General features: G+C 50.1%; 2 protein-coding genes and 1 non-coding gene across 5 annotated transcripts; 1 reads left to right on the forward strand and 2 right to left on the reverse strand.

Moving 5' to 3' along the window:
* Positions 1–659: 659 nt before the first annotated feature.
* On the reverse strand, positions 660–3,618 carry Rplp2 (ribosomal protein lateral stalk subunit P2). Its single transcript, XM_041666918.1, has 5 exons — positions 3,476–3,618; positions 3,154–3,277; positions 2,273–2,321; positions 913–1,011; positions 660–778 (listed from the first exon to the last, which is right to left on the reverse strand). Exons 2-5 carry the CDS (start codon positions 3,274–3,276, stop codon positions 702–704), a joined length of 348 nt encoding a protein of 115 aa, XP_041522852.1. The 5' UTR covers position 3,277; positions 3,476–3,618; the 3' UTR covers positions 660–701.
* On the reverse strand, positions 2,112–2,243 carry LOC121458185. Its single transcript, XR_005975823.1, has one exon. It is a non-coding gene; the product is annotated as a small nucleolar RNA SNORA52 (small nucleolar RNA).
* A 2,568-nt stretch (positions 3,619–6,186) lies between the features above and the next one.
* Pidd1 (p53-induced death domain protein 1) lies at positions 6,187–16,329 on the forward strand. 3 transcript variants are annotated; one of them, XM_041666780.1, is made up of 16 exons: positions 6,187–6,320; positions 10,693–11,078; positions 11,505–11,921; positions 12,217–12,426; positions 12,509–12,563; positions 12,663–12,864; positions 12,933–13,058; positions 13,169–13,348; positions 13,427–13,574; positions 13,668–13,803; positions 13,881–14,031; positions 14,126–14,249; positions 14,330–14,448; positions 15,060–15,173; positions 15,276–15,475; positions 15,703–16,329. In XM_041666780.1, exons 2-16 carry the CDS (start codon positions 10,769–10,771, stop codon positions 15,959–15,961), a joined length of 2,751 nt encoding a protein of 916 aa, XP_041522714.1. In that variant the 5' UTR covers positions 6,187–6,320; positions 10,693–10,768; the 3' UTR covers positions 15,962–16,329. The 3 variants fall into 3 exon arrangements, with proteins under 3 accessions (XP_041522714.1, XP_041522715.1, XP_041522713.1); XM_041666781.1 differs by lacking the exon at positions 6,187–6,320 and adding an exon at positions 9,948–10,097 and having other exon boundaries at positions 14,126–14,201; XM_041666779.1 differs by lacking the exon at positions 6,187–6,320 and adding an exon at positions 9,950–10,097.
* The last annotated feature ends 80 nt before the right edge of the window (positions 16,330–16,409 follow it).

Consider the following 16,409-nt stretch of genomic DNA (forward strand, 5'->3'; position numbering starts at 1 on the left):
CTTCATGCAGTCCCTATTTTTGTTTTTCAAGACAGGGTTTCTCTAACAGCCCTAGTGGTCCAGAAACTAGCTCTTGTAGACCAGACTGGCCTCAGAGATCCACCTGCCTCGGCATCCCAAGTGCTGGGATTAAAGGCCTGTGTCACCACAGCCTGGGACCAGAGCGACTGCCTCCAGCCCCTCTGACACTCAAATGTCTCCTAAAAGGCAGACCTAGCGACCCCTTGTTGATCAGTTTGTGGAGGGAGTTAAAAAGGCCTGGGCTTCACATTCCAGAGTAGCCTGTGAGACAGACTCTGCCCACCCCAGGATTAAGTTTACAGCCAGCACAAAACCCTTCACCCACATTTCCACATATGACCAATGTAGAGGATGGGTCATTAGCTAGAACACAATGAAAAGCTTAATGACGGAAGCCATCTATCTCACACCACAATCCTTACAAGGAAACTAGATCATTTTCACCCTTCAAGCTTGAGTTAAGTAAAATCTTTATCTATTCTCTCACAGGGCTTGACAATTCTTCCAAGTAATGGCCCTGCTAAGATAAGTAAAGGACACATAGGAGGTCCAGTTCCTCCCTACCCAGCTCTCTGGGTGGAGATTGGCTTAAGGACACAGCATGGATGACACATGTTGACAATACACGTAAAGGCCACTCAAGATACATAAAAAGGTTTTATTTGCAGGGGAGCACAGATTTAATCAAACAAGCCAAATCCCATGTCATCATCCGACTCTTCGGACTCCTCCTTCTTCTCTTCTTTCTTCTCCTCTGCTGTAGAGGAACACCAAAGTAAGCACTGCTCCAAGAAGTCATTCAGGCTGCCCTGCCCTGGGAGCCATACCCAACACCAAGTCTTATGTACCAATCCCTTTTTATCACCACTCACCCATCAGACTTCTACTTACCTGCAGCTGGGGCAGAACCAGCAGCAGGAGCTGCAGAGCCAGGGGCAGCAGAAACAGCCACAGCTCCACCAGCAGGCACACTGGCAAGTTTCCCAACACCTACATAAACAGAAAAAAAAACAAAAACAAAAAAAAACACATGAGAACAGAACAGGGGTCCAGCCAAGGAAGCTCTTCCACATAGAGACCAACCAAGGCACCCACATGGCAGCCTACAACTGTCTCAAACTCCAGCTTCAGGGAATCTGACAGCTTCATACCAAGAAACATAAAGTTAAATGAAGTATTAAAAAAAAGACAAACCACCCAGGTATAGTGAGTGCATGGCTTTAACCACAACAAAATCTTAAGTTCAAGATCAGCCGCAACTATATAAAGAAACTTTGTATTAAAAAAAAAAGTCGGCAGGCAGTGGCAGGGAAAGCTTTTAATCCCAGTACAAGAGAGGCAGGTGGATCTCTTTGAGTTTGAGGCCAGCCTGGTTTAGGTCTACAAGAGCTAGTTCTAGGACAGGCTACAAAAGCTATAGATAAACAGTCTCGAGAAAAACAAAAACAAACAAACAAACAAAAAAAGACCAGGCTCCTCTTATACAAACAAAACAAACCTTTAAACAAACAAGCTAGGAATGAGAGATGGCCCAGGACTCAAGAGCACTTACTGCTCTTCTGGAGGACCCAGGTTTAATTCATGGCACTTACATGGCAGTTCATGAAACTCTGGTTTCAGGGGATCTGACATCCTCACCAATTAACATAAGAACAAATTTCACAGACAGTGATACATTATAAACCCGTAGTCAGGTGGATCTGAGCCTGGCCTACACAAGGAGTCCCAGGACAGCAGGGCTACTCAGAGCTTAAAAAATTTAAAGACTGAGCCGGGCGATGGTGGCGCATGCCTTTAATCCCAGTACTCGGGAGGCAGAGGCGGGCAGATTTCTGTGAGTTCGAGGCCAGCCTGGTCTACAGAGCTAGTTCCAGGACAGGCTCCAAAGCTACAGAGAAACCCTGTCTCGAAAAACCAAAAGAAAAAAAAAAATTAAAGACTGGCCAGGCGGTGGTGGTGCATGCCTTTAATCCCAGCAGAGGCAAGCCTATACACCTGTACCAATGTTTAGGGTCCCCAGCCCCTGCCCACAGAAAAAGCTTTTGACATCCTGGAAGGAGTAAAAGAGTGCTCCCACTGCCAGCTCCTGAATGTGTTCAGAAGTGCCACTGGCACAAGCCTAAAAAGGCCTCGCTTAACTCTGGCAGGGCTTCTAGGATGCTCTGGTCCACAAGCGAAGCCTGGCAGATCACTGACTGATCAGCAGGGATTAGGATGGACCACAAACATATATGCATATAAATGAACTCACCCTGGGCAATGACATCCTCAATGTTTTTTCCATTCAGCTCACTGATGACCTGTGGTAGACAACCACACCTAGTGGTCAGTATCAACACATCCCTAGCCACAATTGGTGGTGCAACATAGGGGCCAAGTGTTCTGAAGGTTCTAGACCCACACCATTGTCACAGTAGCTGGCCAAGAGCCACAGGACTGAATCCTCTGAACAATAATGCTGGCAGTGGTTAAGTTTCAAATGCTAGCATTCAAAGGCTCATGACGGGAGTTTGGGTTCCATCCCTGCAGCCTAAAGAGTGTAAAATACTTTTCTAGAACATTTTAGGGGCAAAGAGTAGCTCTATTGATAACTCCATGTACTACTGTTTTGTTTTTTCTTTCCAGACAGGATTTCACACTGTAGCTTGGGTGGCTACCCTTCCCAAGTCATGCCCCACACTTCCATCTGTCAGACAGCATTAATCTCAGCTCCAGAGAAATCTAGATACCCCTGGCCTCTGAAGCAACCACTCATGTGTATCACCTACTGCACACCGTAATTAATAAGAACACTTAATAAAGTTACTTGGTCTACGGAGCGAGTTCCTGATTAGAACTACACAGTAAGACCTTGTCTCAAAATTATTAGAACTACACAAATTAAGTCGTACTAAACTTCCACAAAAGCATGATGACCAGGCTTTTGTCTTGCACTCATTTCTTGGCCTGAACAAGATCCTTAAAAAAGGGTATTTAAAAAGAAACCACCACTAAGTCCGGCTTAGGCCTCCTCCCTCCCTCCATTTCCAACAAGCCATTCACATTTTAGTTAAGACCCTGATCTAATACGGTAAGGGCCGCCACGGGCCGACATTTGTACCCGGACCAAAGGGAAGCAAAGCAGTCAGCTACCTTGTTGAGCCGGTCATCGTCCGCCTCGATGCCCACGCTGTCTAGTATCTTCTTAATGTCTTTGGCGCTAGGAGAGGAGTTGCCCCCAAGGGCGGCAAGCAAGTAAGAGGCGACGTAGCGCATGCTGAACGGGACAGAGAGAGGAAACAGCGGCGGTGTTACCAAGAGGCCTACTGCTTACCCCTCCATTTTAGGCAACACGTGAGGCCACGTGCGGCCCGAAACTTCCAACCATGGGAGGCGGCGCACCTCTAGAATCCCCGCCGCCACCCACCCTTCAGTCTGAACCCCAGCTGGCAGCCCGACAGGCAAGTCTACTCACTCGGCTGCTGCGGACCGGCCTCACGCGTGCGACCTCGGCGGCGTCAGGCGGCGAAAGGAAGACGCTGACGCAGTGGGCGGGGGTAAACCGCTACCCAGAAGCCCCCGGGACGCGCACGGCGCCGCACGGGGGCGCCTCCCAGTGACGAAATGGGCAACCGGAAGGAAGCCATCGCCCTGACTGAAGTCAGGTGTTCACCCCAGCAAGGACAGCAGGTTGTTCGGGGGCCAGGTGCTCAAGTAATGTGGGCGAGAGTCCCCCGAGACCCATGAGGGCACGGAGGAAGGACCTCCAAGAGTTTTCAAACCCCTTTAACGCCTCGCATTCCCAACATGCCACGCGGCGCTACAACTCCCAACATGCAGTGCTGAGGTCCCACCCGAGTGAACTGCAAGTCCCATGATGCATCATTGCCAGGTGGAGCTTGCCACCGGAAGTGCGCCCCCATTTGGCCTTCTCTTGTTGCACGTGGGCTAGATGTGGGGCCGGAGGTTCAAATTATGGTTGTGTGCGAATCGTCCTCTGGCCTTAGGCACCAGAGGTCCGAAGTCTGACAGGGATAATGGATCCCATGTTCAGCTGGCCCGGGGGTGGTGGGCTATCTGTCTGGGGGGTTAGTGTCTGCAGCCATATCTGGTGACACCTTTTTTTTTTCCCCAGACAGGGTTTCTCCATATAATTCTGACTATTCTGGGCATCTCTATGTAAACTAGGCTGGCCTCGAACTCACAGAGATCCGTCTGCCTCTTCTACCCTAGTGTGCGGGCCATAGTGGAGCACATCTTTAATCTCAGCCCTCGGGAGGCAGAGGCAGGTGGATCACTGAGCTCCAGGACAGCCGGGACAAAGACTGTCTCGGAAAAAAAAAAGGGGGGGTGCCTTTAATCCCAGCATAGGGTGCCTCTGCGGGCGATGGTGGCGCACGCCTTTAATCCCAGCATTTGTGATGCAGAGGCGGAAGATCTCTGATTTTGAAGTCAGCTTGGTCTACAGAGCGAGTTCCAGGAGAGTGAGGGTTACACTGAGAAACCCTGTTTAGAAAAACCAAAAGCGTGTCTCTACATTCGCCTCTGAGAGCCTACCTTTCTTCCCGGCTAGGCCAGAAGAGTCTGGCACTAGAGACCAGTGCTTCAATGCTGTTGGAACAGGTACCCATGCCCTTGAGTAATGATGAAGCCTGAGTTAGCAGGCTTATTTTGCCCCTATCTTCCCAAGATAGTGTAGCGTGTAAAAGGTACATGCGACCAAGCATGACAATCTGAGCTCCATCCCAGGATTCACGTGGTGGAAAGAAGTTAGGTATTCCCACAAATTGTCCTCCAACCCACAGACATGAATGCATAAATAAATGCAGAAAAAAAAGAAAGAAAAAAGTCTTTGTTTTAGCTGGGCAGTGGTGGCGCACGCCTTTAATCCCAGCACTCCTGAGGCAGAGGCAGGTGGATCTCTGTGAGTTTGAGACCAGCCTGGTCTAAAAGAACTAGTACCAGGACAGGCTCCAAAGCTGCAAGAGAAACCCTGTCTTGAAAAACCAAAAAAAAAAAAAAAAAAAAAAGTCTTTGTCTTACAAGACCAGTAAATCTTCACAAGTAGTAACTTTGAGCTGAGAAATGAGAAGCCTTCTCTAACCCTGCCAAGACTACAGTACAAGTTGGCCTGAAATAGGTCATGCTGGCAGAAGCCAACTGTGGGGGACAACCTCCAGGACAGTGTCACCTTACTTTGTGTGTAGTGCCTCACATTACTAGAATGAGTCCAGACTAGGTGTTGCTGTTGGAAGAATTATTTATGGATGAGTGCTGTCTTCCTCCATGTCTGCATGAGAGAAGGCATCAGATCCCATTAAAGACAGTCCTGAGCCACCACGTGACTCAGGTCCTCTGAAAGAACCACCAGTGCTCTTAAACACGGAGCCAATCACTCTAGCCCTGGTTGATTTTTCTTTTAATGGGAATGTGTATATGTCTGCTTGTTTGTATGTGTACCACATGTGTGCAGTGCCTTCAGAAGCCAGAATTTAGCAACAGTTCCCCTGGAACTGGACATACAGGCAGTAGTAAGATGCCTGATATGAGCTGGGCAGTGGTGGCGCATGCCTTTAATCCCAGCACTCGGGAGGCAGAGTCAGGTGGATCTCTGTAAGTTTGGGGCCAGCCTGGTCTACAAGAGCTAGTTCCAGGACAGGCTCCAAAGGTACAGAGAAACCCTGTCTCAAAAAAAAAAAAAAAGGCAACCTTAAAGATGCCTAATGAGGATGCTGAGCCCTTTCTCCAGACTTCTCTTTTATTTTATTTTATTTTATTTTATTTGAGACAGTGACTCATGAAACTCTGGCTTGCCTGGAACTCACAGAGATCCACTTGCTTCTACTTTCAGAGCGCTGGGATTAAACACATGCACACCATACCTGACATGATTTTTTTTTTATGTTGTGATTTTTTTTTTAAGATTTATTTATTTACTTATTTTGTATACAGTGCTCTGTCTGTCTGTATGCTTGCTGGCCAGAAGAGGGCACCAGATTTCATTACAGATGGTTGTGAGCCACCATGTGGTTGCTGGAAATTTAAGGTAGGCCCTCTGGAAGAGCAGTCAGTGCTCTTAACCTCTGAGCCATCTCTCTAGCCCTATGCTGTGACTTTTAAAAAAACAAAAAACAAAAACACAACTCTAATACATAACAGGGCTGGTGAGATTGCTCTATGGTGAAGAACACTTTTACACCTTATATTCCATGTACCAGCTTACCAAGCTCAGTAGTATAAAGTTATATAACAGTTGTACAATTATTGCTTTTGAGACAGGTCTTGCTGTACAGCCTAAGATGACAATCCTCCCATCTCAGGTAGGTCCTGGGCTTGCAGGTGAGCACAATTATACTAAGCTTCGGGACTGGTTTTTAATTAATTAATTAATCAATCCATTTATTTATTTATTTATTTTTGTTTTCTTGAGATAGGGTTTCTCTATGTAATAGTCCTGGCTGTCCTGGAACTTGCTTTGTAGACCAGGCTGGTCTCGTACTCACAAGAGATCTGCCTGCCTCTGCCTTCCGAGTGTTGGAACTAAAGGTGTGCGCCACCACCGCCCAGCTGGGACTGGTTTGGTTTTTTCTTTTTTTTAAAATTGATTTTAATTAAGCTCTACATTTTTCTCTGCTCCGCTCCCTGCCTCTCCTCTCCCCTCTTCAACCTCACCCCCCAAAGTCCCCATGCTCCCAATTTACTCAGGAGATATTGTCTTTTTCTACTTTCTACTTCTCATGGAGATTAGACCTATGTAAGTCTCTGTTAGTATCCACATTGTTGTCTAAGTTCTCTGGGATTGTGGTTTGTAGGCTGGTTTTCTTTGTTTTATGTTAAAAACCACCTATGAGTGAGTACATGTGATAATTGTCTTTCTGTGTCTGGGTTACCTCATTCAAAATAATATTTTCTAGCTCCATCCATTTTCATGCAAAATTCAAGATGTCGTTATTTTTTTCTGCTGTGTAGTACTCCATTGTGTAAATGTACCTCATTTTCCTTATCCGTTCTTCAGTCGAGGGGCATTTAGATTGTTTCCACGTTCTGGCTATGACAAACAAAGCTGCTATGAACATAGCTGAGCACATGAGCATCTTTTGGATATATACCCAAAAGTGGTATTACTGGGTCTTGAGGAAGGTTGTTTCCTAATTTTCTGAGAAATCGCCACACTGACATCCAAAGGGGCTGTACCAGCTTGCACTCCCACCAGCAATGCAGAAGTGTTCCCTTTTCCCCACAATCTCTCCAGCATAAGTTGTCATCAGTGTTTTTGATCTTGGCCATTCTTTCAGGTGGAAGATGGAATCTCAGAGTTGTTTTGATTTGCATTTCTCTGATGACTAAGGATGTTGAACATTTCCTTAAGTGTCTTTCAGCCATTTTAGATTCCTCTGTTGAGAGTTCTCTGTTTAGGTCTGTATTCCATTTTTTTTATTCGATTTTGTATTCTTTTGGTATCCAATTTTTTTTTGAATTTTCGAGACAGGGTTTCTCTGTAGCTTTTTGGTTCCTGTCCTGGAACTAGCTCTTGTAGACCAGGCTGGCCTCGAACTCACAGAGATCCACCTGCCTCTGCCTCCCGAGTGCTGGGATTAAAGGCGTGCGCCACGTATGGTATCCAATTTCTTGAGTTCTTTGTACATTTTGGAGATCAGACCTCTGTCTGATGTGGGATTAGTGAAGATCTTTTCCCACACTGTAGGCTGTTGTTTTGTCTTGTTGACCGTGTCCTTTGCTTTATAGAAGCTTTTCAGTTTCAGGAGGTCCTGTTTATTAATTGTTTTTCTCAGTGTCTGTGCTGCTGGAGTTATATTTAGGAAGTGGTTCCCTGTGCCAATACGTTCAAGTGTACTTCCCACTTTCTCTTCTATAAGGTTCAGTGTGGCTGGGTTTATGTTGAGGTCTTTGATCCATTTGGATTTGAGTTTTGTGCATGATGATAGATATGGGTCTATTTTCATTCTTCTACATGTTGATATCCAGTTATGCCAGCACCACTTGTTAAATATGCTTTCTTTTTTTCATTTGATATTTTTTTGCTTCTTTGTCAAAAATCAGGTGTTCAAAGATTTGTGGATTGATATCTGGGTTTTCTATTCAGTTCCATTGGTCCTCCTGTCTGTTCTTATGCCAATACCAGGCTGTTTTCAGTACTGTAGCTCTGTAGTAGAGTTTGAAGTCAGAGATTGTGATGCCTCCGAAAGTTCTTTTTTTTATATTTTATATTTATTTGTTTATTATGTATACAATATTCTGTCTGTGTGTATGCCTGAAGGCCAGAAGAGGGCACCAGACCCCATTACAGATGGTTGTGAGCCACCATGTGGTTGCCGGGAATTGAACTCAGGACCTTTGGAAGAGCAGGCAATGCTCTTAACCTCTGAGCCATCTCTCCAGCCCCCCAGAAGTTCTTGTATTGTACAGTGGGACTGGTTTTTGTAAGGATCTTTCTGGCAGCTTTGTCAAAACAGTGAAAAAGAGACAGGTACTAGGAAGAATGGAAGCCCAGAGGCCACGGGGGGCTTGCCCGTTGCATAGAGGCATAGACTGTTGACTGATGGTCCTCTTGTTCATTTCCAGTTCACCAGATCTGTTGAGAGTGTGGAGTGCTGCGCTGGAGAGATGGCTCAGAGGTTAAGAGCATTATCTTCTCTTCCAATGGTCCTGAGTTCAATTCCCAGGAACCACATGGTGGCTCACAACCATCTTTAATGGGGTCTGGTGCCCTCTTCTGGCCTGCAAGCATACACACAGACAGAATATTGTATACATAATAAATAAATAAATAAATATAAAAAAAAGAAAAGAAAAAATAAAAAAAGAAAGCAAACTGTGAGTTTGAGGCCAGCTTGGTCTACAGAGCAAATTCTGGGGCTGTTACACAGAGAAACTCTGTCTCAAAAAACAAAACAACAGGGCTGGGGAGATGGCTCAGAGGTTAAGAGCATTGCCTGCTCTTCCAAAGGTCCTGAGTTCAATTCCCAGCAACCACTTGGTAGCTCACAACCATCTGTAACGGGTTCTGGTGCCCTCTTCTGGCCTGCAGGCATACACACAGACCGAATTTTGTATACATAATAAATAAATAAATATTTTTTTTTTTTAAAAAAAGGATGTGGAGTGTTAACTTTGCTATTCACCAGTTAAAGGACTTGGGCAACTTTTTTTGTTTTTTTTTATGTTTTTGTTTTTTATTGTGAGATCCACAGGATTCAAAGAGGCATAGCCAGGAAGCTCATTCTCAGCGCAGCTGGTCCTGATGTTCAGCGAGGACATCCAAGGTCCAATAGCCTAGAGTTCACTGCAGAGCCTGGGAAGGAGGCCCTAGACTCGGTAGTTCTCAACCTTCCTAATGCCGCCACCCTTTAATACAGTTCACGTTTTAAGTGACCCCCTAACCATAAAATTATTTTTATTGCTACTTCATAATTGTACTCTTACTAGTGTTATAAATCAAATGTAAATATTTTTTTAATATTTATTTATTTATTTATTTATTATGTATACAATATTCTGTCTGTGTGTATGCCTGCAGGCCAGGAGAGGGCACCAGACCTCATTACAGATGGTTGTGAGCCACCATGTGGTTGCTGGGAATTGAACTCAGGACCTTTGGAAGAGCAGGCAATGCTCTTAACCTCTGAGCCATCTCTCCAGCCCCCAAATGTAAATATTTTTGAAGAAAGGTTTGGCGAAGGGTTTGCGACTCACAAGTCGAGAACTGCTGTCCTACAGGGTTCCCACAGGAAGCCCTTGGTGCTAGCTGCACATTGGGCATTCATAGTTTGAGCTTCTAACAAGGAGTGCGACAATACCCTAAAGTTCTACCCGAAATTTCTGCCTCAGAATGCACTTGGTGCCCAGACTATGCAGTGCCACAGCAGGTCTGGGGTTGTGGAGGGCTGAAAATGTCAGTTTCCATGCGCGACGCCTGCCTCTCCAGGGCCGGCAACCAAACAGGAGGTGGGAGTCAGCGTCCCAGGAGCCCCTAGTGGCTAATGGGGAAGGGCGGAGCCCGAGCGCCCGCCCGGAAGCGCGCCGGCGGGAAGCCGGCGTGGAGCGCGCCTATACTGGCGCGGGGATCGTCGCTGCAGGTATTCAGTGGGTGGTGGGAAGTTTGCTGCAGAGGCGGGACCAAAGCGACTCCACGCCAACGGAGCCCCTCTATACATTTCCCATATGACGGAGGTGTGAATTGGGTTTTGTGGCGCGAGAGCTTCTCCACGGGGCCGTGATGTGAGATTCAAGCCCTGGAAACTCAAAGTTTTCTTGGCTCCCTTTTGCACTGTTTGCTGACCCTTTATTGCACAGCGACGCCTGTAGTGGAAGAGGGTCCTGGGTCCTCCCCAAACTGACGAGTGTAAAGGTTAGGGGTGGGCCCTTATTTCAATAGCCCTGTAGGTGGGGTCTGGGTCACGTGGCCAGATTACCCTTGTCCTTGATCTAGCAGAGCTCCCCTGACTGTTCACAAAGTCTCCCTCCCGGGTGGCCCTTGGGACAGGAGGATCTAGTTCTCATTAACAGCACAGACGTAGGTCCTTGGGCTGCAGTGACCACTCTGTATCCCTCAGGCCCTGAATTCTTGGACCAGTGGTTTCAAGAGCTCCCTCTTCCAGACTGAGTTATTGTTACTCTGATCGGAAGGAGGAACTGGTCCTCTAAAGCTCACTTCTCCCCCTGCTTCTGCAGCTTTCCTCGGCCTTGCCTGAGCAGGCTTGCTTGGCAAGCTGGGACATGTCTGGTCCCCGAGGACCTTCCATGGGTGATGGCTGCAGTGTTGGAGGGGCTGGAGCCGGAGGAAACTGCAGCTGCTGCAGAGGATGCTGCAAGATCCGCTGTGGAGGCTGTGGAATCCAGGCCCGGGGCACCTTTTCTCCTGGTTGGGAACCAGCTGAACTTAGACGTGCACCCGGGGGGCTGCCATCGGCTGCAGTACCTGTGTTCCCAGCAGCCCCCAGAGCTGCTGCAGGTGGAGTTCTTGCGACTCAGTACCCACGAGGACCCTCGACTGCTAGATGACACCCTAGCCCAGGTTCCGTGGAGTCTGTTGCACCTTCGCTCCCTGGTCCTCAAAGGTGAGTACCCTTATTCTGACCCTGTCCTGCTTTGCCTCTGCTTCTTGGTCCACAAAGGCCATCTTGTCCCAACCCTAGCTCCAGATCTCTCTTCTCCCTGCACCTAGGTGTGAACACCTACCCCACGGCTTGCTTTCTCTGTCCTCAGCCCTATCACCTTCCTCCCCACAGTGCGGCTGGCTGGGCTCTGTCTTGCCAGCGAGGACCCTGAAGGTGCCCAGTTGGGTCTCTGCAGATGCCAGTTGTTGTCGGGTGATGCTGTCATCTGATAGGCACTGGTGGTCTTCTCTGTCTGCTTTTCTGTTTTTCTCTATCCCAATGGCCGGCTTCACAGGGAAGCTTCTTCCTCCCTACTACTTCTTCTGGCAGTCAGGGCTGAACTAAGACTCCAACTCTGAGGGCCACAGCTCTCTCCTCCACTTCCAGGCGGCCAGAGCCGGGGCGCCCTGGGTGCCTGCCTCCGTGGTACCCTGACCACTCTGCCTGCTGGCCTGAGTGACTTGGCCTGCTGCTTGGCCCACCTGGACCTGAGCTTCAACAGACTGGAGACGCTGCCGCCCTGCATCCTGGAGCTACGCAGCTTGGATGCACTGCTGCTTTCTCACAACCGTCTCTCGGAGCTGCCCGAGGTCCTGGGGGCCCTGCCTGCCCTCACCTTCCTCTCTGTGAGGCACAACTGCCTAGAAAAGCTACCCGCAACCCTGGGGTCCCTGTCTGCACTTCAGCGTCTTGATCTCTCTGAGAATCTTCTAGACACCATACCCTCTGAGATTGGAAACCTGAGCAACCTCAGTGAGCTCAATCTGGCCTCCAACCGACTGCAGAATCTCCCAGCCTCCCTTGGTGAGTAACCATGGTACCAGCTTCGTTTCACCAGCTAATACAATGTGCCCCTCCCCCACAGCCAGTGCCCATACCTCCACTGCCCTGAGGGCCCCTGCAACCCTAAAGTCTTGGGATTGCCTTGGCATGTGAACCCTCACTGCTCCCAGGTGGCCCCTTGACTTTGCTTCTGCCTCCTTGGCTCCTCGTAGTTCATATCCATCTTTGTCCCACCACACGATAGAGCCTGAAGCCTTTAGTGTGAGTATCTTGTCAAGGTGCCCAGAGCCAACCCTAAACCAGCACTTGCCTGCAGCGGGGCTACGGTCCCTGCGGCTCCTTGTTCTGCACAGCAACCTCCTGACCTCAGTGCCCACTGGCCTGGCCCACCTGCCACTGATCACTCGGCTTGACCTAAGGGACAACCAGCTCCGGGACCTGCCTGCTGAGCTCCTAGACGCCCCCTTTGTGCGCGTGCAGGGGAACCCTCTGGGTGAGGCCTCTCCAGCACCCCCAAGTCCCCCAGGTAGGCTTGGCATGGGCATGGTCAGGCTATAAGAGGACAAAGGCATGTCATCATTGTAACCACAAGCCTGCCCCTTGTGCAGACATATCCCAGATTCCGGAAATGCCCAGGCTCTTCCTAACCTCGGATTTGGACAGGTATCAGTGGGAAGGTGGCTTGAGACATCTGTCTACCCTGTCTCCCTGGACACATGGGGCACCTTGTCTGTCTGCCCTCATATCTCTTTCCTCACTCAGCTTCCTTGTGACTCCCCATGGCTGTTCTGTGACCCTGGCCTGTGGTGTCCGCCTACAGTTCCCAGCAGGAGCCACCACCACGCCCATCACCATCCACTATCGACTGTGGCTGCCGGAGCCTCACCTGGTCTCCCTGGGACCTCATGACTTCTTGCTAAGTGGTGTTCTGGAGTTGCAGCCCCATGGGGTGGCTTTCCAGCAGGTGTGTCAAGGATGGGTAGGGGGCAGGTGTAGGCTGGCCTTCTCTCACACACCACCATTGCCTGACAGGATGTGAGCTTATGGCTGCTGTTCGTCCCCCCACGAGTCCAACGCTGCCGTGAGGTAGTTGTAAGGACGCGGAGTGACGACAGCTGGACTGACCTAGAGACCCACCTGGAGGAAGAGGCACCCAAGGTGACAGCTGCCTAGGCCCTTGGGAGTGAGGGGACAGGAGCAGCCTGCCCTGACACCACCCACCCTTGCCCATCGTCTCTGCCCTGACCCTTTCCTCCCATGTGTTCCAGAGGCTCTGGGCTCGATGCCAGGTGCCCCACTTCTCCTGGTTTCTTGTCGTTTTACGCCCAGTATCCAACACTTGCCTGTTGCCACCAGAGGGAGCACTTTTGTGCTCCTCGGGTCATCCTGGGGTCAAAGTCACCTTTCCTTCTGGGGCCACAGAAGAGCCTCGCCAAGTCTCCATGCAGGTATAGTGGTCAGGCCAGTGCCAAGGGTGGCAGGGGGTGCCTCAGCATACAGGAAGACACTCATGGTTCTCTGTCCAGGTAGTGCATATGGCTGGTCTAGAGCTGAGAAACCTCCTGGAAGAGTCAGAGGCATCAGTGAGCCCCTTGCTGTGCCTCTCACAGAGCGGGCCCCCCAGCTTCCTACAGCCAGTCACTGTGCAGTTGCCCTTGCCTCCTGGTGTTACAGGTGAGGCTTGCTTGCTTCAGGACCAGAGCTGGGTGCTTAGAAGTGGGAGCTACATTTAGAGAGGGCTTCAGCCGTTTGCTATTTCCTGTCCAGGGTTCAGTCTGGACCGTTCCCACCTACACCTGCTCTACCGAACACCCTCGATAGCCACCTGGGATGACATCACCACTCAGGTGGCGCTGGAACTCACCCACCTGTACGCACGCTTCCAGGTCACACACTTCTCCTGGTCAGTGTCCCCTAGCTTCCTCAGCATCCCTTCTGCCCTTCATGGGTATGGCCACACCTCAACTCCAGCACTTCCAGGTACTGGCTCTGGTATACCACCAAAACCTGTGTAGGGGGCCTGGCACGGAAGGCCTGGGAACGGCTGCGGCTGCACCGCGTGAACCTCATTGCACTGCAGAGGCGCCGGGACCCTGAGCAGGTCCTGCTGCAGTGCCTACCCCGCAACAAGGTGGGGCAGCAGGAAGGCGGTGGGGGGGGGGTGTGACCTGAAGGCTAGGGTGGCTACAGAGTTTTGACCTCTAATCCCTGTGGGTGCTCCACAGGTCGATGCCACCCTGTGTCGGCTGATGGATCGATACCGTGGCCCTGAACCCTCTGACACCGTGGAGATGTTTGAGGGTGAGAAGTTCTTTGCAGCCTTTGAGCGGGGCATTGATGTAGATGCTGGTAGGTCTCTTCTCCAGGGGGCGCTGGGGTGTGATCCCTTGACCCCCCCCTACTGAATTCACACCCACCTCCCTCCACAGACCGTCCAGACTGCGTGGATGGCAGAATCTGCTTTGTTTTCTATTCACACCTGAAGAATGTAAAGGAGGTGTACATCACCACAGCCTTGGACCGGGAAGCTCAGGCTGTCCGAGGCCAGGTGGGCTGATGTGTCAGGACCCCCAAGGTACCTGGACTAAGGCTACAGTTCTGAAGCCCATCTGTAGACAGAGTTTTCCTATCATGCAGCCACTCCCAAATAATCACTCAGAGGCTTAGTATGAATTACAAATGCCCGGCCAAAGCTCAGACTTATTACTAACTAGCTCTTACAATTTTTTTTTTTTTTGGTTTTTCGAGACAGGGTTTCTCTGTGGTTTTGGAGCCTGTCCTGGAACTAGCTCTTGTAGACCAGGCTGGTTTCGAACTCACAGAGATCCGCCTGCCTCTGCCTCCCAAGTGCTGGGATTAAAGGCATGTGCCACCACCGCCCGGCTTAGCTCTTTTTAAGCTAACCCATATTCCTTATTTATGCTCTGCCACTTGGTGGTACCTGTATTAGCATGGCACATTCATCTTCTGCTCCCTCTGCATTTGACTGACAAAGCCCCGGTTCTGCCCTTCTTCCCAGCATTCTCAGTCTGGTTCCCCTGCCCAGTCTCTTTCTTTCCAGCTATTGGCCAGTCAGCTTCTTTATTAAACCAATCACAGCAACATATATTCATACAGCGTAAAGGGATATTCCTCAGCACCCACCTGATCCTTCCCCAGGTGTCCTTTTATCGGGGTTCACTTCCCGTGGAGGTGCCTCAGGAAGCCGAGGCTGCCCGGCAGAGGAAGGGCACAGATGCACTGTGGATGGCCACCTTGCCCATCAAGCTGCCGGTGAGACTGGAGAGGCGTGAGCTGACAGGAGGAAACAGAGTCCCTGGGTGAGCAAAGACAAGAGGATGGGTTCAAACTTACTGTATCCTTGCCTCCTGACAGAGACTCCGGGGGCCCCAGGGAAGTGGGCAGGGGACAGACTTCTCCCTGATGCCTCTGAACCTGGGTGATGCAGAAACTGGTTTCCTGACTCAGAGCAACTTGTTGAGTGTGGCCTCACGCCTAGGTCCTGACTGGCCAACCGTGGCCCTGCACCTAGGTATGCCCTACCGTGAGCTACAGCGTATCCGGCATGAGTTCAGGTGAGCTTCTGACGCCCATCAACTTCACAACCCACACACACACACACACACACACACACAGTAGCTGAAAGCGTTCAAAGATGGAGGCGGAGCAAACACCAGCCTGGATACGGAGGGTCTGGTCATCAGCCCATGGAGCAAGAAACTCCTTTTTGAAACATTGAGCCTTTGTATGTGGTATATGGTCCTGGGCAGAATGCCTTCATCACCGCTCTTTTCCCCCCCAGGGACGACCTGGATGGGCAGATCCGCCACATGCTCTTCTCCTGGGCTGAGCGCCAGGCTGGACAGCCTGGGGCTGTGGGACACTTGGTGCAGGCCCTGGAGCAGAGTGACCGGCAGGATGTGGCTGAAGAGGTGCGTGCCATCTTGGAGCTCGGCCGTCACAAGTATCAGGACAGCATCAGGCGCACAGGACTGGCCCCTGAGGACTCGCCTCTGCCTGGCACCTCAGCTTCACAGATCCCAGAGTCTGCCCAGGTCTAGGCTCAGACTTAAGCTGGCCCTTGACTTTCCTTGACCAGTGGGGCAGAGCCCTCCCCTATCCTTCTACCTCACCTGTGTGGCACAGTGCCCCAGCATACAGAAACTCCTCATGGCTTTAAAAGCTTGGTATATTTACAAGTTGAGATAGGTCTTACTGTCTAGCCCAAGCTAGCCTCCAGCTCCCCGTGTACCTCTGAGATTGATTACTTATAGGATAGAGGGAGGGGTGCCTAAGTGATCGGAAGCCTAGTCCTCCTGTTAAGATGAGGGCAGAAAAGGCCTGGAGAGATGACTCAGCAGTTAACAGCACTGGCTGCTCTTCTGAGGGACCCAGTTTCAATTCCCAGTACCTACATGGTGGCTCATAACAGTCTGTAACTCAAGTTGTACCTACATGGTGGCTTCTGGCCTCCACAGCACCAGGCACGCATGTGGTGTACAGACATGC

The sequence above is a fragment of the Microtus oregoni genome, unplaced genomic scaffold (genome assembly GCF_018167655.1).
Source record: "Microtus oregoni isolate MIOR12 unplaced genomic scaffold, Mior012 000016F_ref0000370, whole genome shotgun sequence".
In the NCBI taxonomy this organism is placed as follows: domain Eukaryota; kingdom Metazoa; phylum Chordata; class Mammalia; order Rodentia; family Cricetidae; genus Microtus; species Microtus oregoni.

What these genes read in the sequence shown, in the direction of transcription:
- Rplp2 (XM_041666918.1), bottom strand. Translation starts at nt 3,276, where the DNA reads ATGCGCTACGTCGCCTCTTACTTGCTTGCCGCCCTTGGGGGCAACTCC. An exon ending in ACGATGACCGGCTCAACAAG is followed by an intron (nt 2,322 to 3,153) that starts GTAGCTGACTGC and finishes TGTCTACCACAG; the next exon opens with GTCATCAGTGAGCTGAATGG. An exon ending in TGAGGATGTCATTGCCCAGG is followed by an intron (nt 1,012 to 2,272) that starts GTGAGTTCATTT and finishes CTGTTTATGTAG; the next exon opens with GTGTTGGGAAACTTGCCAGT.
- Pidd1 (XM_041666780.1), top strand. Translation starts at nt 10,769, where the DNA reads ATGGCTGCAGTGTTGGAGGGGCTGGAGCCGGAGGAAACTGCAGCTGCT. An exon ending in CTCGCCAAGTCTCCATGCAG is followed by an intron (nt 13,349 to 13,426) that starts GTATAGTGGTCA and finishes TTCTCTGTCCAG; the next exon opens with GTAGTGCATATGGCTGGTCT. An exon ending in GGGCATTGATGTAGATGCTG is followed by an intron (nt 14,250 to 14,329) that starts GTAGGTCTCTTC and finishes CTCCCTCCACAG; the next exon opens with ACCGTCCAGACTGCGTGGAT.